This window comes from Vigna umbellata, chromosome 9 (assembly GCF_029865625.1).
Source record: "Vigna umbellata cultivar VRB3 chromosome 9, Vumbellata_1.0, whole genome shotgun sequence".
NCBI lineage: Eukaryota > Viridiplantae > Streptophyta > Magnoliopsida > Fabales > Fabaceae > Vigna > Vigna umbellata.
In genome coordinates this window covers 41,083,538-41,111,020 of record NC_142173.1, presented here as the reverse complement: position 1 = coordinate 41,111,020, position 27,483 = coordinate 41,083,538, and the positions used below count along the sequence as shown (strand labels likewise).

The 27,483-nt window shown below is 36.9% G+C and overlaps 1 protein-coding gene across 1 annotated transcript; it reads right to left on the bottom strand.

The window, feature by feature from the left end:
• Nucleotides 1–21,695: 21,695 nt before the first annotated feature.
• Nucleotides 21,696–27,119, bottom strand: LOC148193550 (uncharacterized). The gene is made up of 6 exons (XM_088099454.1): nucleotides 27,097–27,119; nucleotides 25,627–26,022; nucleotides 24,477–25,521; nucleotides 23,527–23,900; nucleotides 22,371–23,340; nucleotides 21,696–22,016 (listed from the first exon to the last, which is right to left on the bottom strand). Exons 1-6 carry the CDS (start codon nucleotides 27,117–27,119, stop codon nucleotides 21,696–21,698), a joined length of 3,129 nt encoding a protein of 1,042 aa, XP_087955580.1.
• Nucleotides 27,120–27,483: the final 364 nt, after the last annotated feature.

The window sequence follows — 27,483 nt, the reverse complement described above, 5'->3', positions numbered from 1 at the left end:
CCCAGTGGCCTTCTTCACCATGACCGCGTTGGCAAGCCACGTGGTATATGTTACTTCGCTCACAAAGGCTGCTTCCTTCAGCTTGGCAACCTCCTCCTCCACAACCTTTCCCTTCTCGCTTCCCATCCGCCTCTTCTTCTGGGCGATCGGCAGGGCCTCCTTGAAAAGTGCTAGTTTATGGGACATGACATAAGGATGGATCTCCGGCATGTCAGCAGTCGTCCAAGCGAATAGGTCGCGGTTACGCCAAAGAATCATCTATAGATCTCGTTCGGTTTCCCTTGTCAATCCTCTAGCCATTGTTGTGACATAAAAGTCGTTGTTCCTGAGTTTGACTGTTGTAGCTCCCCTAGGGGTTCCATCCAATCATCAGCGTTCATCCGGGGGTCGAGGTCCACCATCGTCAACTCCGACCCGGGTGCCTTCCTTCTCACTAAGTGGGGGTATAGTTTAAATCCCGTTGTGTAACATTCTGAAGCGGTCTTCTAGTCCGCTCGTACGGTATATATCGTTCCCCTGTAAGACGGGTACTTCATGGTGAGTTGGGGAGTCGACATGATGGCACCAAAGGCAATGAGGCACGGTCGGACAAGTAGAACATTGTACGGAGTGTTTGCTTCTACCAACAAAAAACACACTCTCTTCTCTTCACTATCTCGGCTAGTTCCAAGGCGATTACGCAGGTCCACGTAGGCCCTGGTGTCCACTCGTTCTCTGGAAAATTCGATGATCAATTCGTTATAAGGGACGATCAGGTCTTTCGACAAATCCATGTGTTGGAACTTTTTCTAGTATAGGATGTTGACGGAGCTTCCTTAGTCGGCCAATACCTTGCTCACCCCGTAACGGGCGATCTCAATCGTGATGACCATGGGATCGTCTTGCTTCGGATCGGTGCGTGAAAATCCTCGTCGGTGAAGGTTATTGGGGGCATGGTTCTTCGTGGCCGCTCTATCGCATGGACCGACCGGAGGGCCCGGACGTGTCGTTTCCTGGTCGAGGATGATGATCCTCCTCAGTGGTGTGGCCCATGTTTTTGTGGTATAGGTAGTGTTTATTGTCATCCGCACCCGGGGGCGTCAACCATCTCTTTGGCGCCGACATCAATTCTACGCTTAGCGCTTCTTGTAATATCTTAGTTCGGGGAGTGTTCAACGGGGTGTATTGTTGAAAACGAGGCCCCCTAGGCGGCTCTCTGAGTTTGAACCCTTCAGACTTTTCGGACTAACTTTCGTGCTTTTTACCTTCGTCCTTTTCCCTCTTTGCTTCTTGGCTCTCCTTTTTGTATGACTGCTTCATCTCCTCCACCATTATTTCGTCGACCGTCCGTTCTCGTAGTTTTTGCATAGTCTTGGGAGCCTGGCGGTAGACACCGTCTTTAAAAGGCCCCGATTTGAGGGCTGACAGAACGTATTGAAGGGCGAGCTCAGAGTTGAGACCCTTCACTTTCCGAACGATCTCTGGTAGCGGTCCATGAACGCCTTCAGTGTCTCCTCCTTCTCCTACTTGAGGTTCACCAGTTCGAAAATGGTCAAGTCTTGAGTACGGTTGCTCGCGAATTGACGGCCAAACATGGACTTGAGACCATCGAAGTTTTCAATGGAGTTGGGAGGCAGTGAGTTGAACCACTATAAGGCTTCCCCTCCAATGATAGGGAGAAAGTCCTACACCAAATAGCATCGCTTCCCGTATGAAATGTCATGCGATTGGTAAATGTTTTAATATGGTCGTCGGGATCGGTGGTCTCGTCGTATATCTTGATCTGGGGCGGGACAAACTGTTCGGATATGTGGACATCAATAATGGCCTAGACGAACGGTAATAGGTCGGACGTGCTTTCGGCCTTCACCACTAGCTGTTTGCTAACGGTGGCGGTTTCAACTCGGACCGTCTTAGTTCCACTTTCACGAACCCTGGTTTCGGTCGGTTTCCACCTCTCGTCCGGTGCGGTATTCTGCTCTGTCCTCTCCTCCTAGAAGACCTTATCTTGTCCTTCCCCAGCCCTCTCTCATGCCTCGGGGATCTTTTCCTGAGCAATCCGGGCTAAACACTCGGCCTGGACGTGCGCCAACTCGGCTTCGTGTCTTTGCTGCATTTCTTCATTTTCTATTGTAGCATTTTGATCATCTTGGTCGGGTTTTCAGTGCTCATGTTTCTCGTGGTCACCATTAGGTATAAGGAGTTACTCGGCCCCACGGTGGACGCCAAAATGTTTCGGTAGTGGGGTTGAGTTCCTTCAAACACCTACACAATTTCTCCTCGATGGCTGTCAAGTTGTTCTCTCGAGTCCTCATCTTCGTGCCACCGCCCGGAGATGTACCCGTCAAATTTTTTCCGATGCTTAAGTCAGTTGATTGTCCGTGTGGGAGTTCAATGAAATAGTAATAAATGTGAAGTAAATGTCTCTCTCAACCTCTTACCTTTGACATGTATTTATAGTTTTTTATATGAACTTGAGATTAGCAAAACCCTAATCACCATCCAATCTAAGTCCATTACCCCTAATTATCATTTACTTTAATCTTGTAGTAAGGTATGTCTTTTGACTGTAGCCGAACGTCTTTGCTTTCTACCGACCGGCATTATCGATTGGTTGAGTAATGTTCCATAATTATTAAGCTTATTTTCCTCTTTTACATAACCATCCGTCCGATTAATACGAGACAATGGATGACCGTCCAGACCATACAATAATATCATCATATTCGTCAAATTACCTATATAAAGAAACATAAATCCCCTCATACTCTTGAACCTCAGTCAAGAAACTATGTTGATTGATTCATGTGTGTGAAGGTTTTCATTTTGTGATATTTGTCTAAGCTGTTTGTAACATCCCAGAAAACAAAGTTTTCGCAAGTGGAACAACTATATAGAATTTGAGGCATGCCATGCACGGCAGCACCAACCAAATTAACCACAAACTCATCGTATATATGCAGTACTTCTTGTCCCCTTCACAGCTACGTACACTGCACTTTCATATGCACAACACCCCTGTCTTTGCTTCACTTTTTTAACGTCTTTAAATCGCTGCAATCTTAATAACAGAATAAATAATAATCATAAGAATAAATTGTGAATATTAGTTATTATATGTATATATTAAAAAATATATATATTTTGTTATATTTGAAAATGTATCCATGTTCATGAACTCGAATACAAGTCTTGTTTCATTCACTCAATCAATAATCAGACCTACAAGCAAAAACACACTTTAATAAACATGAAATTACTATACAACAAACTTTACAAACAAAAATAAACATTATATGTACACTTTAGGGTAATTTTTAGATTTGTAAAATAATATAATTCTAATTCGTGAAAGGAATGCTACGGGTACGAACAAACAACAATTTATTCAAGATATATACATGCTTATAAATTTTTTACCACATTACTTTACTACATTAATTAGATTCATTGAGCATGCAGCTATATGGTAGAAGATCTCCAGCATGTGGTTTGGTATAATATGAAGAAAAGTTTAAAAAATTAATAAAAGATTTTGAAATAAATGAACCAAATAAATATTCATATTTTATTTTTATTAGAAGTGATATTAGCAATAAGTAATACTCTTTGGACATCATTAGCATGATTATTAAGTTAAATTGACTTGATAAATAAATCCGAAGTTAAATGAGATGTATTTTATTTTGAGTCGAGATTGACAAAAGAAAGTGAAAAATGATTGAAAGGGTTGAGAGTTGGATTGATATGTATAATTTAATATACTTAAAGTAAAGATGCATGTGACGATGGAAAAGAAAGAATGCATTGAGTTGTGACCCATAAAGAGTGAAAGGAAAGGAGATGGAGTGAACCATCATATCATCATCATCCATCCATCCATCAATCAATCAAAATTGAAAACTGAAAAGAAAGAAGCAAACAGTAGCTTTTGAAGCATGCACTGGGTTTGGGTACCTGTAAAAGCAACACCAACTCAACACAATAATATTAATAACACCGTTCACGTTAACACCATCCATTTTATCTCATATATTTTTTTATTTTATCATACAATTCATGTAATATTTAAATTATCTTATATTTCAATTTTTAAATAAGTAACTATGGTTGTGGAACTAACAATCGATGAACTTGTTTTTCTTCTGAGTCCCGCTTTTTCTTTTTTTGGTCAGCTTTCTCTATCAGACCTCTCTTTCTTCTCATCTTCACCGGATCGCATCACAAAACCCACCCCGGCCTTGTCAGATGTTGCGAGGCTCTTCTAATTCGCAACCTCCGGTGAAGCTCTGCGTGCCGGGACGCAAAATCCTCCTCACCGCATCATCATCTGTTATATGTAAATTAAAAAGGTTAAATTTAGTAACTTAGAATATGTTGTAGGTTATATTCAATTCAATTATTTAGAATCACTTCCAACAAATATTGTTAGACTCTACGAAAATTACTTTTTATTTATTATCTTATCGTTCTTGTTGGACAAATGCATTGAATAGTTATTAGTTTCTCGTTTAAAATGTAGGTTTAATCATTCACTAAGTCCCTATTTTCGCATGGAATCTCAATTTCGTCCCTTTCTTTCTGAAAATCTCAATTGGGTCCCAATTTTATGAAAATTGCAACAAATAGATCCTTTCCGTTAAAAAGTGTCAAACGGCGTTAAAAAAATTGATGAGTGAATGCTGAGATGACGAACGAGCGCTCGTCCAGCAGCGAACGAGCGCTCGTCCAGCAGCGAACGAGCGCTCGACCATCGAACGAACGGTCGTCCAGTGTGGAACGAACGGTTGTCCACCAGAGAACGAACGCTCGTCGACCTCTTACTGCTGGACAACCGTTCGTTCCACACTGGACGACCGTTCGTTCGGTGGTCGAGCGCTCGTTCGCTGCTGGTCGAGCGCTCGTTCGCTGCTGGACGAGCGTTCGTTCGCTGCTGGACGAGCGCTCGTTCGCTGCTGGACGAGCGCTCGTTCGCTGCTGGACGAGCGTTCGTTCGTCATCTCAGCATTCACTCATCAATTTTTTTAACGCCGTCCAGCCAAATTAACGGAAAGGATCGATTTGTTGCAATTTTCATAAAATTGGGACCCAATTGAGATTTTCAGAAAGAAAGGGACGAAATTGAGATTCCATGCGAAAATAGGGACTTAGTGAATGATTAAACCTAAAATGTATTGCTTTGATTTGTTTGGTATATTCACAGATTTTAAATAATTTAAACCATTTAGTGGGGTGATTATAATTATATTAAATTTTGTACTACTCTATAGAACAATTTAAGAAAAATATTTTAAAAAAATAATAACTTTTTACTGTAACATTTCAGATTATATAGAAGCATATAACATAATAAGTCCACATTTAAATGAAAGAAAACAGTTAAAGTAGACTGTAAGTAAAGTAGTTAAGCTTACCGTCATCCTAGAATGAAACATAATTTAAAACTTAAAAGTAAATAGAGTATTTCACAAGGATAGGAATCACTGGGAAAAATCCTCAACAACTAAATAGTAAATCAAAATACAAGAAACACTAGGAGAATCCTAAGGAGACTAAGCAACAACATCGTCTTCCTCCAAAGCCTGCTCCAGAGGCATCTCATCCACCTCTGCTCACATCTAAGTGGATGATCATTGCAAAAGAAAAGCATACCCAAGCAACACGAACACACAAGCAAGGGTGAGCTAGATATAAAAAATCGTTTTATAGCAGTCACAGGCAACATGCAAGTAAAGACGGATATACTATACTATACAAACATGACTTGTTGCACTTAAACTTGACTCATCCGGACTAGAATGATTCCCGAGCTATGGCGGGTTATGCACTCGTGGTGGCCTCTACTGCTTTGCAAAGTCATTGCCAATGGGTTTCACCCTACCACACTCACGAGGTTAGTCCGTTATCACTCACCTTGGGCCGTACTGGAAGCACCCAAGACTAGGACATCCTGCTACTCCTCACCACGTGGATCAATCCTCTCTACTTGAGAATGAAAGACCATTGGAGTGTCAGGAAAACCCCCAAGACTGAGCTACCATGCAAATCATTCTAAACATTAAGGGCACTACCATGAATCTTCTCCTTGAAGATCATGGAATTACGTCCAACACTATAGGGCACCACCATGTGACCTCACTTTGAGATCCATGGAATTACGTCCATTAACCATACTTGTTACACTTACGCCAATCACAACTTTGTTTCATACATACTTCCAAACTATAATTCACACACAATACAACATACCCTCAATCATGTTGCAAAATCAAGCCACCCAAATCAGTTATATAGACATACATACACCATGGCAGTCAAACAACACCAAACAGCTCAAACAGATGAGGAAAAATGTGAAACTCACTGAGCGAATTTTCCTGACGGGGGAGTATTTTTCAGCTAAAATTCGCATAGCGCACCACCCTTGATGCGCTGAACGAATTTTCCTGACACGGGGACAACTAAAATTCGCATAGCGCACCAAGTCTATGCGCTATGCTAAACTAAAAATTCTAATACACATTATCAGACCCTAAACCCTCGCATAGCACCCCAAATTCGCTATTCGAATTAATTGACATTAAACTCAAATCATTACCAGTCGCATAGCCACTAGATTCGCAAAGCGAATCACCAGACAGAGAACAACCTTCTCCAGTCACTAGCACAGCGCACCAACTCGCTATGCAAATGACTAAACAGAGAGCACCTTGCTGTGAGGACTCGCTATGCGAAAACATTCGCTTAGCGAGTCTGCATAATCTGCAGGACGCAAGGTCTGCAGAATTATGCAACTCACACACCCTTTATCATTTCTAGTCATCTTTCCCAACTTCTAACACCTCTAATTTGTAGTTTATACTTAATTAAACTTGTCTAGATGATCTAAAACCTTCCTACTACCATTCTAAAGTAATTACAACTCAAATTCAACTCTAAAACACCAAGTTCCACCACTTAGGGGCCCAAATTCAATTCAACCATTTTGCACCTGTTTTGATCAGTTTGATGACTATAACAAGTCACAAATAACCTCCCTATAGTGTCCCAACATACTACAAGAGCCCTAGACCCTTAACTCTCAAATTCATTATCCCACTTCCTCCAAAATAACTCAAAACACTAATAATCCTCTTAACTTTCAACATACAGCTGCTACATAAGATTTGACTCATCAAACATCCTCACTTGCAACCACACAACACGTTTAAAGCAGTTCACACAACATTAGTTCACATATTCACAGATGAACATTTCAGCACATATCATTCCATACACTCAGAACTTAAAAATGCAACACAAACAACACAATGATGCATAAATCAGTCCATACACCTAACATATAACAACTTATAAGAAATTATTCTAGCTCCCCTTACCTTGGAGTGACTTGACTGAACCGTACAACTCGCTAGAAAAACTCTAACATCACCTCACAACAAGGACCTAAAAAGTGCCCTACAACCACCAAAAATGGCGATGGGAACAGCTCTTAGAGCTAGAACTGAGTGGAAAAACAGAAGGAAAAATGAAGGCACAAGCCACATGCAACTACAGAGATTGCATGTGCTAGTTCAAGGACAGAGAAGAGCTTGCATGGAGGGGCTTACCGGCTTAGAATCTGAAACTGATCGGATGGTTCCGAAGCTCTCTATGTTGCGGATGTTTTGGCGTCACCTAAACAAAATTCCAGTAGTTCAGTGAAGAGGGCTGGAAGAGAGAAAGAAAAATATGGTAGAGAGAAGGCAGAGAAAATGAACAACTGAGTCCTTAGAAAAAGAATGGGAAGTTGAGATAAGGAACTCAGATTTTTGAAAGGTCATTTACTAAGGTCATAATGCTCTTAGCCTTATGGGTCTGGCTGCCTCAACATAAGACCCAACTGCCATATAATTTCAGGCCCTTACATTTACTAGCCTTTAGTGTATAACTAATAATTTATGTTTTATATATTTTACTTGATTTAACAATAAATCTTATGGAAACTTTTTTGATTTTTATATCATTATTATTATGTAATTATTATATGTTTAATAAACACAATACAAAAGAAAACATATGAAATATTATTATAATTGTTTAAAAATATAATTATAAATCAAATTTTATATCTAAGGTATTTTATTTTTAATATTCTATAAACATAGACTAAAAGTTTATTAAAATAGCCTAAAATTTAAAATTAATACTTCTGTAACTATGTAGGTATCCGTATTTGCATCTTTCAACACCTTTTTAACTGTAATCTCTTCATCTGATCACACCAATAAGTTAATTATTGCGAATTAGAAAAACTCAAATAAACAAATACAAGCAACAAGATAAGCTACTCTATAAAAGAACCCAACATTCAATTCAATCAAAGCAATAATCTCACAATCTCATTCTTAAAACCATCAAATACCTAAATGCATAATTAGACTCTAGACAGATCATTCAGATACATGTATTGGTGTCAAACTATTGGGAGACCCGCACATGTGTAGTAAAACAACATACCACCCAAACTACCACACAAGGTTAATTTGCCATACACCTATGGTCAAATTGACTCTAAGCTAAGGATCTCCTACTACTCCTCACGACATAACCATCTATCTTTACTTGAGGTTGGATGGATATTTAAGTGTCAGAAACATTCTTCATTTCGAAACTGCTACAACAATACATTACACACAAGTACCACAAGTATCTTTTCTATGGAATTCCTTTCACAACATTCTTAACCAAATACACATTCATTATCACCATTCACAAGCATTTAAAGACATCAAAAGATACACATAATATAATAATAACCAACTCAAACAACCAAGAAAAGAAAGCAAGGAAAAACCACATTAATGACGAGAAATAGGACGTCAGCAAAGAGACAGAGCGCCCAATGAATTAAGGGAAAAAGATATTCAAACCCGCAAGGGAAAAGTGGCTTGCAAAACCCAATTCCACCGCTCAGCGGTCACAAGTCAGAAAGCTCTCTGACTTCATGGTACTCAACGTCCTAGAGCCCAAGGGCTCTCGGGTTTTGGTGCACAGCGCTCAAAAGGAGCACCCAACACTCAAAAAGATCAGTCAATGCTATACCAGATTACAACAACTTATATTTCTAATCGTGGTGCACCTCGAACCTATCCAGAAGATGAAATTGGTATCTTTAACACTATAATTGATGTAAAAACATGCTTATGATTGAAATTGAGTACCTATTTGCTCATTTGGTCATAAACGAGATACACTATATCAACTAAACCACTCAAAAACTCATTTATTCAATTCTAGATGTCACAAACCAGAATCAGCAAACTTTGTCTCTAAATAAGTCATAATTGACTCAAAAACAACCCATAAGCCTTTAGTTTCATCTAAGTATAATTGCTTTAGTTTCCACCAGTCAAAACCCCCCAAAATGGACCAAAAACCAGCATAAAACTCAATTTATTGACTACCTCAAGATACACCAACAAATTTCACTAATTATAACCTCAACATATAATCTCAAGTCATCAAAACAAGCACAATTAATCAATATTTTCAGCAAGACTATGTTAATCACTGATAACACTAAATTTTACCAATTCAAAGCAATCATAATACAATACACCAAAAAAGATTTAAAAATTAACATATAGATTCCTTTACTTGATAAGAAGGTTCAATAGCACTAAGATATCGACAACCACTCTCTCAGCTAAGAGGACTATATTTACACCTACTGATCACAAATTTATGATCAGGGTGCACGATTAGAACCACTAATTAGTAGAGAACCAACTAGAAAACCAATAAAATGCATGCATCATGCTACTTCATAGATGCATGAAAGAAAACATAGTTCAAACAAAGAATATAAACTAACTTACTCTTTTGAGTAAACTTATCAGATAAAAGTGAAGACTCGTTGCCATGATATTACCTAGACACTTCCTGATTGTCAAAAAGATGATTGTGAGGTTATAACTTTAAGAGAAAAGGAAAAAGATGTTCAAAGAACGAGCTATAGAGAAATGATGTATGTTTTAAGTAGTGAGACTTTTAATGAAATTTCTATTTATACTTTTAACTTTTTATTATTAGAATAATGTAGTCTCATTATTTAGAACACATTATCTATTCTTAAGACTCAATTTAACGAGTTATTACAATTTTTGAAGCTTTTAATGATGGTTTGAAAGAGTCTTCATTTTGTCTAACATTTGACAACGAGTTCAATTTAATCTTCATCAAAAATGTTTTCTACAATAATGTTATATATTAATATTTGTATAAAATATTATTTAATAAAAGATTTACTTCATTTAGAAGTAATAATGAAAACATAATTTAAAATTAAAATTTATTAAAAATATATTTAAAGTTTAATAAGTTTGATTCAAGTGATATTATGTTTTTTACTCAAGTAACACTTGTTTGTAGTAAAAAAAATTCTCAAAATAGGTATTTTTACTTGTAATATTCATTTTCATACTTATATATACTTGTTTGTAGTAAAAAAATTTCATTTTGACTAGCTTAGCACGATAATAGTGTTGTATTTTTTACACCAGCACCAAAGAATCAAATTTCATTAACACACGACCATCTAAATTCTTAACAATAAAATATACATTCACAACACAAATATTATCATTATTAACCCTCACTGAAACTGAGTGACAAATTGTACCACAATTGGTTGCATCATAAAAAACTAAACCACATTTTCCACCACAAGCTCCATTATAGACACTATCATAAGTTGCACCACATGTTTCACCACTTGAGTTAAATAACCCTTAATTCCATCTTGTGCACCAACTAGCTTAGGATGTTAGTATTGTTGTATTTTTGCACCAACACCAACTATTTTTCCCAACAAAAATAACAATGATATCATGTTATAACATTTTACAATTAGATAGATCAATACTAATTATCATACAATTTGAGCAAAATATTGGCAATTCCCATAGTATATACATCAACAATAAATGCAAATCTCGATCCTTTCACCAAAATTTGATTTGGCAAATTAAATAACAAATCAAAATCAACTAAGACAGATCCAAAGAATTCTCGAGAATTATTCTTGGTATAATCATATAAAGATAAAGGTGTACCAATTTTACATAAAGAAATTTGTTTTTAGTTGTTAATATTCTAAATGAAGGTCATGAATGTAAATCCAACATTGAGTTTTTGTAAGTTTCATGAACAACAAAATAAATTATCTTGTTTGAGAGAAAATACGAAAAATATTAGGAGATAAATTTGAAGTTTTAATAGTCAAAATCCTTCATATATTTTCTAAAGATGAAAAGACAAATTCATAAAACTCTTTTCCGAGTAAAAATGTCTTTTATTAACTTAAATACTTTCCAGTTACATTAAGTTTTTGTAAATGTTTAAATATGTAAACGATTTATCTCCTTTTATTAACAAAATATCTCTACACAAATTATCAATGTACTTCTCCATACTGATAAAATAAACTTTTTCAAAATTCGACTATTTTCCTTTAGAAAAAAATGATAATTAAAACAAAAGAATATCACACGTATTTATAGATATCTAAATAAGTATATATATTTTGTACCCAAACATTAAAAGAATATTTAATAAAAATATTTGACTAATTTTTTTTATTAGCTACTTTGAAAAATATAAAACTCCAAAAAAAAAAGTCATGTTATATCTCACGAAACGACAGTCTTCCCTCCAACCAATCATCCACACCTCCTCCAACCACGGGTGCCGATCCAACCATCTCAAACACAATCACAAATGAAAAAAACGCTCTAGTCAGTGCTCCACACTCTTTATAATTACGTCTTTTACTATTATTCTTAATATTACGTTTTTTACTATTATTCTTGTGTTATATCTTCAAATATTTCCAACTAAGTTTAAAATAAACTAACCGGTATATTAATAAATGTGTAATACTTAAAATATCTGGACGTGTAATTTAAAAAGAATATATAATTAATGTCATAATTGTAAAAGTAAATTTGAATTTGAATAATAAAAAGACTAAAATATCCACGTGTCTTTGCTCATTTTTCTCGTTAGTGATAATTATATTACTGATGTACTAACATTATTATATTAATGATATCATATAATAACATTAGGTAGCAACCGATATGTTTATTGTTTATAATTGGCGAGAATTGTTACGTTCAAATTTATGAATACATAAGATTAGACATATCTCTGACTAAATTGAAGAGAGAGAATTTGACTTTTATATATGAAAAGAACTGCAATCAGATTCCTAACCAATCTTCGTCTATGACGCAAAAAGTTCTATTTAAGATTTAATTCAATTTTATATACAAAATAAAATATATATTTTAACAGATATTTTAATTCAGATTTTAATAAAAAATTCCATTTTATTGAATATATAAAATATTCTGTATTTTCACATAAGTAACTTGTTTGACTTTTGTTGGATACTTTTTCTTCCGAAAAATAATATTAAATTAATATTATATATTATAATATGTATATATTATTTTTATGATAAATAAAATTATAATATATCATAAAATATTACACTATAATCAATATAGTTATGAGTATAATATATCACGAATATCATTAAAAATTGATATAATCAAATTATAAATTAATATAATATAATTTGTCAATAAATTATATTAGTAAGACATAATATATCATCAATTATTTATCTTAATGATTTATAAATATTTATGACAAAAAGTACACGCATTCACAAATTGACAATTAATATCTCTAGCGGAAGATCCATATTTTTTTTGGGTTATGAAAATTATTAACGAGATAATGTGAAATTGTTTTATTCATACAACAAATTGTGATTGGAATAACATTGTGTGTCAAATATTCATATAATTTTTTTGATGTTGGAATTAGGTTATTGGAAAACCAAATTTTGAATTTTGTTATTCTATGTAATTAGTTTTTTTTTTCTTTAAAAAGTCCCTTTTTCCTATATTTTTTAATGAAAAAGAAGAAAATTTAAAAATTCAATTCAAAATCCGATTAAACTAAATTCTGACTTATTTTTGAACCCGTTTTGTTTTTAATTATAGTTCACATTTTGACTTTCTTGAAAACTAAACTTTAATCTTAAAAACAATTATTATGTAAATATTTGGCATAGTACGAGACACTTTTTTTAGTTTATATTTAGGTTAAATAAATCATGATGCCATTATTATTTTATTATTTTTAACTCATTGATTTCTTTATTTTATGTTTTCTATCTTTATTATTTTATTAATCATGTCATACTTTTCTCTTTCAAAATAAGATGAAAATAAGATGATTGATAAAGAAAAAAAACTAAAAAGAAAATAAGTTGTTTTATAAAATAAAGATAAGAATAATCTTGTCGATTACTTGATTCGATCGAGTCTGACCTGACTTCATTCAACACAAACTGGTTATTTAGTGAGTCAATTCAATTTTGTTTACTTATTTATGAGCCAAAAAAATTTAAACTCAATCCGGTCTATCATAAGTTGGTGGATTAAACGAGTTTGGTTTAATGACTTACTTAATTACAATTTTTTTAAATTTAAAAAAAAAATACAATTTTTTTATAATTTAAATCTAAATAAATTTCACTCTAAAATATGTTAAACTCCAAAAGAGAATTCAAAATAAAAAAGTAACATACAAGTCAACTATAATCTAAAAACAAACATAAAAAACAAATAAATAAGTTTATAATATTTATCATTTTTGTACCATTTATCTATTTATAAGATTATAGTCTTGAATAAATAAATTTATAATATTTTGGTGTAACATCCCAAAAATATAGCATTTAACCATATAATAGAATAATTACAATTAACAATAACACATATCAGTCTTTACTATTAAAAGAGAGTGTACAACAATAGCCGAACGACCTTACATAAGGTACAAACTTAACCTGTACGAGAAAAGTGCTATTTGACCGAACGGTTTACAAACCAATACAGAACGGTCATACAAAACTAAAAGAGAAGGTGATCGAACGATCACCTTACCAAAAGACCAACTACTACAAACTAGCCGAACGTTCCTATTGCTCGGTCTTCACTTCCACTTCTATCAAATTTTCTTCTTCCAGCGCATCCTCCAACAGCGCGTCTCCATCTGCTCACATCCACACGGATGGTCATTGCAATGACAAGACGGACGTACAAGGACGAGACAACACAATAAAACACAGGGTAAGCTTATATAATTTAATTCAAGTAATAACATACATTTCTCATATTCAGACACATCAAATACATTCCAACATACGATTCAAGCAAGGCCTACTACTAGACTGACTGTCCGGACTGTATGAATTTTGTGTAGCTACGACGTTCATGCACCCGGGTGATGTGGTAACTGGAATTCTCTCATCAGCTGCCACCCGAGGTTAGTCCGTTCCGTCCAAAGTAACCCTAAGGACTAGGACCTCCTGTCGTTCCCACACATGACCTACCCTCCTCTACGTGAGGACGAGTATTCACGGAACATCAGGATGAACCGCCAGCTAAGCATTTCCACATTCATACTTTACAATTCCAATATTCATCCAAGAGTCATTCCTCCCTGGAACGCTCGTCCAAAATCCACAACCTTTTATTTATCTCATATACTCTTCATCCTCTATAATCTTTCACTTTAGTGCCATTTTTATCATCATTTCTAAGAACATCAAATACCGAACGTTCAGCCCTCTTCAGGACGAGGACGAACGATAGGAACGAGACCGATAAATTTCCCGTTCCAGAACAGAATAAGACCGAGAGAGTTACTTTTAGATTTAAGAATAAACCGAGTACAATAATAAAATATATGACGAACGTTATTTACCACGTGAATCAGTTGAATGAACTGACTTTCGTGAGTTCAGACCCATACTCAAAGAATAAATTAAGTACGGAGGCTCTAGGCCGGATCCAATGGATGTAGACACATCAAGACGTTAAAGAATCGTTTTTAGAATAGTTCAATTACAGAAACCTAATGCCAGTCAATGACCGAACATGGTAAGGAAAAATTCTACTGAAAGTGGACGAACGCTGATTCATCACATTTGATCAACTATAACAAGTACAAGCGCTTTGTGGAAGACCGAGCACTACTAAAGTTTATAATAGAAAGATTTATACATGGGATATTATTAGAATTGTGTTTGAGAATGATTACTATAAACAAATATATGTATTTACATGGTTTAAGTTTATCACCGAATACTCAGATACAACTACGCTTGACCGAACGCTCAACGTAGCACTATTACAATAAGGCACTCGTCCTCAACTGGAATTCTTTCCAAATGAAAGAATTCAATTTCAAAGAAGTTTTCTAGAAACACCGAACGGTCAAGGACCGTTCAATGCCGAACGTTCAATATCATAGGGGAATTTCATATTCAATATTCATTTACATTCAAATTCATTTATCAGCATATAACTTCATAGTTTCATACATTCATATCATAGTACATTTCATATTCCTCATACATTAGCTCATAATCATTATCATATATCACAAAATCAAATATCACAAAGTCATGTTTCATACAGTTCACAGAACTTCCATGCAGCACAGTAAAAACATATGAATTAAATTGAATAAGCTCCCCTTACCTCTAGTGTGACGATCGTTCTAGAGGCAGAAGTATGGTTTGTCTGACTAAAATCTCTTCTACCCTTACGCTCCACAACTCTTAAACTAACCAACAGCTAGAAACCAACAGTGGATCAGACAAGGTATCAGCATGCAACCGAGACTTGGTTTGCATGTACTATAGAACGAACGACTAAGGACAAAAGACTTACCAGTTTCAGGATTTTGAACTGTTCGGTTCAGATTGAAGCTTGGGACGCCGTGAATGCTCCTACGGTGCCTGAACGGTGATCGAAGTAGAGAAAATGTGAGTTTCAGTAGAGAGAAGGGAGAGTTTCTAGAGAGAAGAAGGAGAAATGGAAGGTCAGAGTTTGGAAAGAAGAAGGTGCATGCAGAAGAGAGTGGGTACGGGTTTTCAAAAAAATTAATTTTGCTTCCCACGTCTAAACGGACGTCCGCTCTCCTGCCGACACCTGCCTTCCACTATCTGATTTCCGAATCCTCGTTGATTGACACCTGGCGTCCGCGCAGAGAATTTTGGGTGCGTTTTAAATGACTGACAGGAGGGTTTGGGTGCATTTTTCCGAGGTCTGACATTTGATTTCTTGAAACATCTTTTTTATCCCGCATTTACAATACAATAAAAAAGTGTTAACTATTAATATTAAAACAAAATAATAAGTAATTAAATTAAACTACAAAAATTCAACTCAATGAATACGATTTTAAGTGAATTAGTTTGAAAATTGATTCATATAAAAAATTTACATATTTTTTAAACAAATTCAGTCCAAATCTGTGGTAGATCAGATTATCTACAAATTCTAATCCATTTTAACCACACGAAGATAAAAAAAAAAACTATGTCACAGTGATATTAAACAGTTGAACATTTAAAAAAACATTTAACAACTTTAATTAAGCTTTTACATAACGAAGGTTTGCTTGATCGGTTCAACATATAAAGAGAGCTTCAATCACTAAGCTAAACAATTAGTCAATTTAATTGGGAGCAATAATGCAAAAAAAATTATCCTAAAAGATAATGTTTTGCAAGATATATAAGTTTGAGATTTGAAATAAATAAATAAATAAATAATGCGAGCTTAGGGGTCCAATGTTGGAAAGAGGCTTGCAGGGTTTACCTGCTGCTTTGTAGCCTCTGGTTTTGGCATCTTGGAAATGTACTTACATTACTTTCAGGTCCTTCCGCACGTGAACTTGTCCCACCATTTTTTTCTTCTCTTTCACTCTCCTTACACACCCTCAATTATTATCAATCATAAACCCATTTCTACCTCTATTTTTCACTCAATCAAAAACTATCTATCTTTTCTTATAAACTTTCTTTATTTTTAGATTCAAATCAATAAAACTATTACTTTTATATTTTTAAAGGTGCATTTAAGGCCAAAACCACAAAAATATCAATTTATTATTTTAAATTACTGAAATGGTAGAAGTTTTAAAAATATTATAAAAATAATATGAAAAGAAAAAACGTGTTAACTTGACAAGTTATCACTTTAAATTAAAGTCTAAGTTCAAGTAACTTACTCAAAATGAAGGCATATCAAGTTAACATTACTTATCTAATTTTTTTTTTTTAAAATATCATTTTTATAACTTTAAAAAAAATTGTACATTTTATTATTTTGATACATTTATGTTATGATCGTTTAAGCGGATTTATTATATTAGAGATTATTATACATAGATATATGTAGATTCTTCGTATTTGGATATGCAGATTGGAGAGCAAATAGGAGTGATGATTTGCATATCACTCAATTTTCAATTTCAAATGAGAGATAGAGATTTGTGATGATTTAACAATGATTTTACATTGTTATTCTTGTATTGTGTAATTTTGAATGATTCTTGAAATAAATTATTCTTGACATTGGACTTGTATTGATAAAAATGAAAAAAAAAATGAGAAAAGATTTATATGGAGAATTAAAGGATGACCAATCCCTGCCTCTTAAGTTTATTTGTTTTTATTAATATTCTTAACACAATTCAATACTTTTTTACTTTTATTCTTTAATAATAATAATAATAATAATAATAATAATAATAGTAATGTATTAATTTTTACTATAAAGGTAAAAAAATTATATTTCAATTTATTAAAAAAAATTATTTATCAAATAAATTAAATCACTCAAATTTTTGTAAATTTTACTTTATATCGCCTTCAATTTTTCTAGAAAAAACAACACACACCTTACTTTTAAATTCAGCCAAATTTACGTATTCAGTCTATTTTAAATCATGAAATAATGATTGAATATATTATATATAATTGTACGCTTTTAACATATACAAACGAACAGAATAGATTATTAGATTAATTAGCATATTAGTTAACTAATAATAAATTTTATAATACCATAGATTCGCTTCTTTAATTCTATTATGATAAATCACACGGTGATTAATAATGTTTGACGGGTGAACCGCATATGAGATGCTCCATTTTAGAATCACCATTATTCAAAATAAGATAAGTAATAATAATGAACGTAAAGGATTCCATGACATTTTAACAATTTTTTTAACATTTTTTTCACAACATATTATGTATCATTATTAAAAAAATTATTAAAAAGACATTTTCCGAACACAAATACTCGGCAAATAGCAAAATTATCAGATTGAAAAATTAATATAAGAAAAGGTTTGCGGGATCAGGATTATCACAATGATAATTAATGACGTAAATCACTTACAAGGATTGAATTTTCTTGAGAGTGATAATTCTGTATTATAATTTGGTTTTCTTTTGAAATTAAAAAAAAAAAAAAAAACATGTGTAGTTTCATGATTTTTTGGTTTCATTTAATTGAAGTGGTTAAAATCTCGTCGTAACCTTTTCCATTTTCCTTTCAAAACTCATCAAATATAATTTCTTTCAAATCTTTTAAAGCATCTTTAAAAGTCTCACATGTTAACGAGAAAGAAATTGACTTCACAACCTTTTTCACTTCTTTCAATTTTTATTATTAAGCTAATCTTATATTTTTAATTATTTGTAGTGCATCTCATTTGGTGTGTGTTTCTCTCTCTCTCTCTCTCTCTATATATATATATATATATATATTTCAAATATAACATTAAATGTTGATAAATGAATATTAATGATTTTATAGTGGTGACCTGTTACAGCAAAGCTTAGTCTAAGGAAACTTTGACCTCTCTAATTTTTGTTACATATATAAATTAATATATAAAAAATAATAATTTTAATATGTATTATAAGTTTGACATGCTCAAAACTCTTGTATATTTATTTTAACTCTGTTAAATATTTCCTAAAAACTTGATAGTTAGTGACATAATATGTTGAACACACTTTTCAATATTAGAAATTGAGTTTAAGTCTAATTTAATTTTATAAAATTGTATACTTCATTTATATATTATAAATTAGTCTTATCTTTAGTTGATGTGAGACTTCCAATATTTAAAAGTAAACTTTAATTAATATTATATTATGTAACATCCCAATAAATAGTAACTACCATTAATTAGAATTAATTACAATTAACAGTAATCAGTCATCAGTCTTTACAACTAAACAAGAGACAGAAACCGAACGGCTATAAGTTCCAGCGATTACAAAGTCGAGCCCCAAAGTAAACAACGAAAGCTAAAAACGAACGGTTTTACAATACAATAACCGAACGTCCAAAACGCTAATAAAACTACTAACAGCTACTAAGAACGAGCGAGCTACTGCTCGGCTTTAACTTCCACTTCGACCAGGTTGGCGTCCTCCAAATTTTCTTCTTCCAACATAGCATCAAGTGGCGCCTCCCCATCTGCTCACATCCACAACGGATGATCATTGCATTGACAAGACGGACATACATCAACAGTAGACAACACAAGGAGAGTGCAAGGGTAAGCTTAGGTAATTTAATTCATACATATCACATACAATTTTTTAACACAAGCATTTAACACACAAGACATGCACCAATACGTATAAGCAAAATATAAATCATCCAACTACCCTAAGACAGACCGTCCGGACTGTGTGAATCCAAGTAACCGCAGGCGTTCATGCACCCGGTTGGTGTAGTAACTGGCATTCCCATCAGCTGCCAACCGAGGTTAACCCTAATGGCCTCCTGCCATTCCCACGCATGACCTACTCCCTCTACATGAGGAGAGCACTCACGGAATATCAGGATGATCAGCCATCAGCGATTTTTCCTTGGTCACACTTTACCATTCAACATAATCATTCATAGAGACGTTCCTCCTTGGAACGCTCGTTCAAATTCCAATTTCACAACTTCATCTCAAATATGGTTCGCATACTTCACAATTCCCTCAACATCATACTTTCATTCTTAGTTACACTTCTTTAAAATACGAACGTTAATTCACTGTATAGACGGACGCTATTTGGATAACAGGACGAACGCTATTTCGAAAGTAGGACGAAAGCTATTTAGAAAGCAGGACGAACGCTATTTAGAAAGCAGGATGAAAGCTATTTAGAAAGCAGGACGAACGCTATTTAGAAAGCAGGACGAAAGCTATTTAGAAAGCAGGACGAACGCTATTTATACGCGTGCTGAATAGGAGACCTTGCGTGATTTAGAACGTACGCTCATTATAAAGTCGAACGCTATCAACAACGAACGCTCGACAAAAGGTCGAACGCTAGCAAAGACGTACGCTCGACATAAGGTCGAACGCTAGCAAAGACGCACGCTCGACATAAGGTCGAACGCTAGCAAATCATTTATTCTTGTGAACGAACGTTCGGTCTAAGACCGAACGCCACTTAGTACTGACACTAAATTTAGGATTTCAAATGGGGACGCTCGTTCTAAGACAGCATCCTTTCCAAAACGAAAGAATTTAACTCTAATTCAAATTTAGAGAAGACGAACGGTAAATGACCGCACAAGGACGAGCGTAATTGATCAATCAGAGACAGAATATTTTTCCAGACTTCTCGTTTTACAATGACTTTACAGATTTTCATAACTTACGATTTCTCTCCACCATAATTCTCATACATTCCAGAATTCATATTATCATCTCATCAATATAAAATTTTCCAGTTCTAACATATCATCATCAACATCCAGTTCAAAACATTAACATTCCAAATCATACAGAAAATTTAATCATATCCTAAATCATGCTTCTACTTCTCTGCGTACAGTTCAACCAATAACATCATAAACATACAGTTCAAAGCATTTACCATCATATACAACCAGTACAACATACACGTACATGCATACTTCAAAATTCATATATTTCATACAATTCACATCCAACACACTTCCTTACTGTCATAAACATCAACCAAGTATTAAATCAAATTACTCAAGCTTCCCTTACCTGGTTCAGCAGTGACTTCCAAATGCTAAGGTTTCGCTCTTGCTCTCACAGATTTCTATCCAGCAACTTACACAACCAAATCCACTTAACCTAATATCACGAAACCATAGACAGATCAGACCCCTAACCCACGCATGCAACCAGAATTTTGGTTTGCAGGAACAGAAGAGAAGAACGTTCCAGGGAAGAGAACTCACCAGTCACAGAATGCAAACTTGATCGGTTCAACTGAAAGCTTACAGCTCCGAGAATGATCCTACGGTTTCTGAAATGGAAACAGAGGTGCTGGTGGTGAGTGATCGTAGAGAGAAGATGGAAAGGGTTTAGAGAGAAGTTGGAGAAAAAAATGGTTAGGGTTTCGTGAGGAAGAAGATGAAAGCTTGAATTGAAGTGAAGCGTATCAGAGAAATTATTTTCTCTTCCTCGCCAGCCAGCCATGCATTCACGCACTGCCACATGGTTTTCCACTAACGTTTTAGAAGCTTCTGTCGTGACAGTAGAGTGACAGCGCATGCAGAGGGTAAAAATTTCCTTCCTCTACGCAGAACCAACGTCCAATCCACTGCATGCCACTTGTTTCCCACCAAGCTTTCCGGAACGCTCCCTCAGTGACACATGGCAGGCGCATGCAGATTGGTTTTGACGTGTCAAAACGTGTTTAATGGTGATTAAAGAGTGGATTTTGGTGCGTTAATTATTTAGGGCTTCACAATCTCCCTAACTACAAAAATTTTCGTCCTCGAAAATTCTAAAACTTACCAGTTAAACAATTGAGGGTACAGCTCCTTCATGGCCTCTTCAACCTCCCATGTTGAGTCTCCAGTCCTCGCATCCCACACCACCTTCACCAGATTAACTTGTTTTCCCTTGTAGAGCTGGATACGACTATCTTCCACTCGGACTGGTTGCATTTCCAGGGTTCGGTTTGGACGAAGCTGAACGTCTTCCAACTCCAGTACGTGTGATGGATCAGATATGTATCTGCGGAGCTGAGAAACGTGAAAGACTGGATGCAGGTTGGACAGTTGAGGTGGTAGGGCTAGTTCATACGCAACTGATCCAATCTTCTTCAGAATCTGATAAGGCCCTACGAACTTGGGTGAAAGCTTCTTTGGACGGAGAACTCTTCCCACTCCAGTGATTGGATTTAATCTGAGAAACACGTGATCTCCAGCAGCGAACTCCAAGGGTCTTCTCCTCTTATCAGCATAGGATTTCTGCCTGCTTTGAGACGTCTTCAGTCGTTCTTGAATTAGTTTCACCTTCTCGGTTGTTTGCTGAATTAACTCTGGTCCAGTGAAAACGTTCTCGCCTTCTTGGAACCAACACAAAGGTGTTCGACACTTCCTTCCATAAAGAGCTTCAAACGGAGCCATCCCTATGCTTGCTTGAAAGCTGTTGTTGTACGTGAATTCAACGAGCGGCAGAACTTCATCCCAAACTCCCACATGATCTAGGACGCACGTCCTCAATAAATCCTCAAGTGTCTGGATGGTTCGCTCAGATTGGCCATCCGTCTGTGGGTGATATGCAGAACTCATTCGTAGTTGACTTCCCAACTCGCCTTGCAACGATTGCCAAAAACGAGACGTGAATCTCGTGTCTCGGTCTGAAATGATACTCGAAGGAACTCCATGCAAGCGAACGATCTCCTTCACGTACAACTTTGCCAGATTCGTCATTGACATTTTCAAGTTAACTGCTAGGAAGTGAGCGCTCTTAGTTAACCTATCTATGATCACCCAAATCGAGTCATGGTTTCTGACTGTGCGCGGTAGATGGGTCACAAAATCCATAGAAATACTGTCCCACTTCCATTCTGGAATCTCCAATGGCTGCAGCAATCCACCTGGTCTTTGGTGTTCCGCCTTTGCACGTTGACAGGTTAAACAAGAAGCTACAAAACGTGCAATGTCACTTTTCATTCCAGGCCACCAGAATGATGAACGGAGATCCTGATACATCTTAGTCATGCCTGGATGCATGCTAAGACGGCTATGATGTCCTTCCTCCATTATAATCCTCTTCAGCTCACCATCGTTTGGAACGCAAGTTCTATCCATATAGCGCAGTAAGCCATCCGTACCAATATTGAATTCTTTAGCCTGATCTGTGCCGAGCGCACTCAATATCTTAGTCAATTCCTCATCTTCACGCTGCTTCACTCTGATCTGCTCAAACACATCACTGGAAAGTACCAGGTTACAGCATCTAATCACGTTCGCTCCCAAATCGAACCGTAACCTTAGATCTCTAAAACTTTCTACCAAACTCAGCTCCTTCACCATCATTGCCGAGACTCTCACAGCCTTCCTACTCAAGGCATCAGCCACCACGTTTGCTTTTCCAGGATGATATAACAGCTCGAACTCATAATCTTTCAAGAACTCCAGCCACCTCCTTTGCCTCATATTCAATTCCTTTTGATCAAAGAGATACTTGAGACTCTTGTGATCACTAAATACTTGAAACGTTGCTCCATACAGATGATGTCTCCATATTTTCAATGCAAACACGACTGCTGCCAGCTCCAAGTCGTGGGTGGGGTAATTCTTCTCGTGGATCTTCAACTGCCTAGAAGCGTACGCTACTACCTTCCTTTCCTGCATCAGTACACAGCCCAAACCTTGAAACGACGCATCACAATATACTTCAAAAGGTTTGGTCGTGTCTGGAATGACCAACACTGGGGCGCTCGTTAATCTCCTCTTCAATTCCTGGAAACTCTCCTCACAACGATCAGTCCATGCAAACGGCTGATCTTTCCTGGTGAGATAAGTCAGAGGGGCTGCTATCTTAGAAAATCCCTCAATGAACCGTCTATAGTAGCCCGCGAGCCCCACGAAGCTTCTAACCTCTGTGACCGAACGTGGGCGCTCCCAATCCAGCACTGCTTTCACCTTGGCTGGATCCACTGCAATCCCTCCTGCAGAAACGACGTGCCCCAAGAACTGGATTTCCTTCATCCAGAATTCACACTTTGAACGCTTGGCATACAATTCTTTCTCCCTCAACACGCCCAAGACAATTCTCAAGTGGTCTTCATGCTCCTCAACGTTCTTAGAATAGATCAGGATGTCATCAATAAACACCACTACAAATTTGTCCAGATACGGTCTGAAAATCCTGTTCATGTAGTCCATGAAGATTGCAGGTGCGTTCGTCACTCCAAAGGGCATCACCACATATTCATAATGACCATAACGAGACCGAAACGCTGTCTTATGAATATCTCCCTCCTTCACTCTAATCTGGTGGTAGCCCGAACGTAGATCAATCTTCGAAAATATGCACGCACCTTGCAACTGATCCAGCAGGTCGTCTATCCTTGGAAGGGGATACTTGTTCTTGATGGTCAGCTTATTCAGTTGCCTATAATCAATGCAGAGTCGAGAGCTGCCATCCTTCTTCTTAACTAACAACACAGGCGCTCCCCATGGTGAAGCACTTGGCCTGATGAACTTCTTATCCATCAATTCTTCAATCTGCATTTTTAACTCAGCCAATTCTGCTGGTGCCATCCTATAAGGTTGAACCGAGATGGGTGCAGCAGTGGTCACCAAGTCGATCGTGAACTCGACCTCACGGATAGGAGGTAGACCAGGAACTTCATCCGGAAAGACATCCGGGAATTCATCTACTACCGTTCGTCCTCCACTGCTCTCGTTATTGGACGAACGCTCAATTTCGCTGTCTTCATACGTCAGGATCAGAAAACAGCTCGCTCCTTCCATGATGTCCTCCTTCAACTGACCACGATCAACAGATAATTCTTCCTCCTCCTCTCCTGGAAAGACCAACTCCTTATTTCCACAATCAATGATGATCCGATTGGTGGCCAACCAATCCATCCCCAGAATTACTTCTAAGTCTTGAAGGGGTAAGCAAATGAGGTTGACCTTATATCTACGCCCCTCAACTTCTATTGGACATCTCACACAAACTGTGGACGTCTTAATCCCACCAGCCGCTGGGGTTGACACCACCAGGTCGAACTGTAATTCACTCTCCACTAACCCAAGCTTCTCAACACATGCCTTCGAGATGAAGGAATGAGTTGCACCCGAATCATACAACACACCACAAGGCTTTCCAAACAACAAGCAAGTGCTGGTGATGAGCGTACCTGAACGAGCGGCCTCAGCACCAGTAATCGCATACACTCTCCCCGTAGCTTGTGCACGTCCACCTCTGCCTTGTTGAGCTCTCCCAGCGTTCGGCGGTCTCATTGCCGCACGTCCTCCCACACTGCACTCGTTCTCCAAGTGCCCATTCCTTCTGCACTTAGTACAGTATTTTCCCCCATTCAGTTGAGGACAAGCCCACCGAAGATGTGGTCCTCCACACTGAAAACATGCTACATTCCTTGACTGTCCAGACTGTCCGACAGTAGTCAAGGCTTGGGATCCACTCGCGTTGCCTGCTGGACGAGCGTAAGGGGATCCTCTCTGATTTACATTCCCCTTCGAGACAATCGGCCCCCTTACTGTTTGTTGTTTCTTCAAACGTTCCGCCTCTGCCAAATTCTTCTCCAACACCTTAGCCCTCTCAACCATGGCAGGGAATGTTCGGATACACAAACTGGAAATTACCACCTTCAGGTCACTGCGTAGACCGTTCTCAAATTTTCTGCACTGCCACTCCTCACTAGTGGCCATTGTATTGAAGCGAATCAAGTGTTTAAACTTGTTCGTATATTCCGAAACTGACATTCCTCCTTGGACGAGCTGTAGAAACTCAACCTCCTTGGCAAAACGGACACTGTCAGGGAAATATTCCTCATAGAACTTGTTTCTAAATACTTCCCAAGTAATCTGCTGTTGAGCGTCCATCAGAATGGCTCTGGCACTCGCCCACCAATGGCTCGCCTCTCCAGTTAACAAGTATTCAGTGTAGGCCAAGCGGTTCTCATCTGGACACCTCTTGGCATTGAATATCCTTTCCATATCCCTCAGCCACTGGTCAGCTTCGTCCGGAAGACACTTTCCACTAAACTTGGCAGGGTGATGCTGAAGGAAACTCTCCAAACTCCATTCAGCATTCGGTTGGGCAACGTTTGAAGAGGATGCTCCAGGCGCACCTCTAGTTGCAGCCAAGATCTCCATCAACTGCCTTTGCGTGTTTTCAGAGTTGACACGCGAGGCCTCCAAACCTTGCATAGCAGCTTGGTTTTGCTGCATCAGGGTGGCGTTCTGTTCCAGCAACGTGGTGTTCTGTTGATGCAGCCGTTCAACTACGGTTTCCAACAACCTAGTGCTGCTGGACGTATCGGACTCACTCGGTTGGGGAGGTGGAGGGAGTCTAGGCGCCATTCGTCCTCTGATTCATCAGAAAACTAGCGTCAGAATTGTTCAAAAGTTAAATGAGCAATAACTCATCCAGTACATAACAAGCACACAACGAAAGCAAAGTATGCTCATAACCCTACATGTCCTTTGATAGAACAAAACTGCTCTGATACCAATAAATGTAACATCCCAATAAATAGTAACTACCATTAATTAGAATTAATTACAATTAACAGTAATCAGTCATCAGTCTTTACAACTAAACAAGAGACAGAAACCGAACGGCTATAAGTTCCAGCGATTACAAAGTCGAGCCCCAAAGTAAACAACGAAAGCTAAAAACGAACGGTTTTACAATACAATAACCGAACGTCCAAAACGCTAATAAAACTACTAACAGCTACTAAGAACGAGCGAGCTACTGCTCGGCTTTAACTTCCACTTCGACCAGGTTGGCGTCCTCCAAATTTTCTTCTTCCAACATAGCATCAAGTGGCGCCTCCCCATCTGCTCACATCCACAACGGATGATCATTGCATTGACAAGACGGACATACATCAACAGTAGACAACACAAGGAGAGTGCAAGGGTAAGCTTAGGTAATTTAATTCATACATATCACATACAATTTTTAACACAAGCATTTAACACACAAGACATGCACCAATACGTATAAGCAAAATATAAATCATCCAACTACCCTAAGACAGACCGTCCGGACTGTGTGAATCCAAGTAACCGCAGGCGTTCATGCACCCGGTTGGTGTAGTAACTGGCATTCCCATCAGCTGCCAACCGAGGTTAACCCTAATGGCCTCCTGCCATTCCCACGCATGACCTACTCCCTCTACATGAGGAGAGCACTCACGGAATATCAGGATGATCAGCCATCAGCGATTTTTCCTTGGTCACACTTTACCATTCAACATAATCATTCATAGAGACGTTCCTCCTTGGAACGCTCGTTCAAATTCCAATTTCACAACTTCATCTCAAATATGGTTCGCATACTTCACAATTCCCTCAACATCATACTTTCATTCTTAGTTACACTTCTTTAAAATACGAACGTTAATTCACTGTATAGACGGACGCTATTTGGATAACAGGACGAACGCTATTTCGAAAGTAGGACGAAAGCTATTTAGAAAGCAGGACGAACGCTATTTAGAAAGCAGGATGAAAGCTATTTAGAAAGCAGGACGAACGCTATTTAGAAAGCAGGACGAAAGCTATTTAGAAAGCAGGACGAACG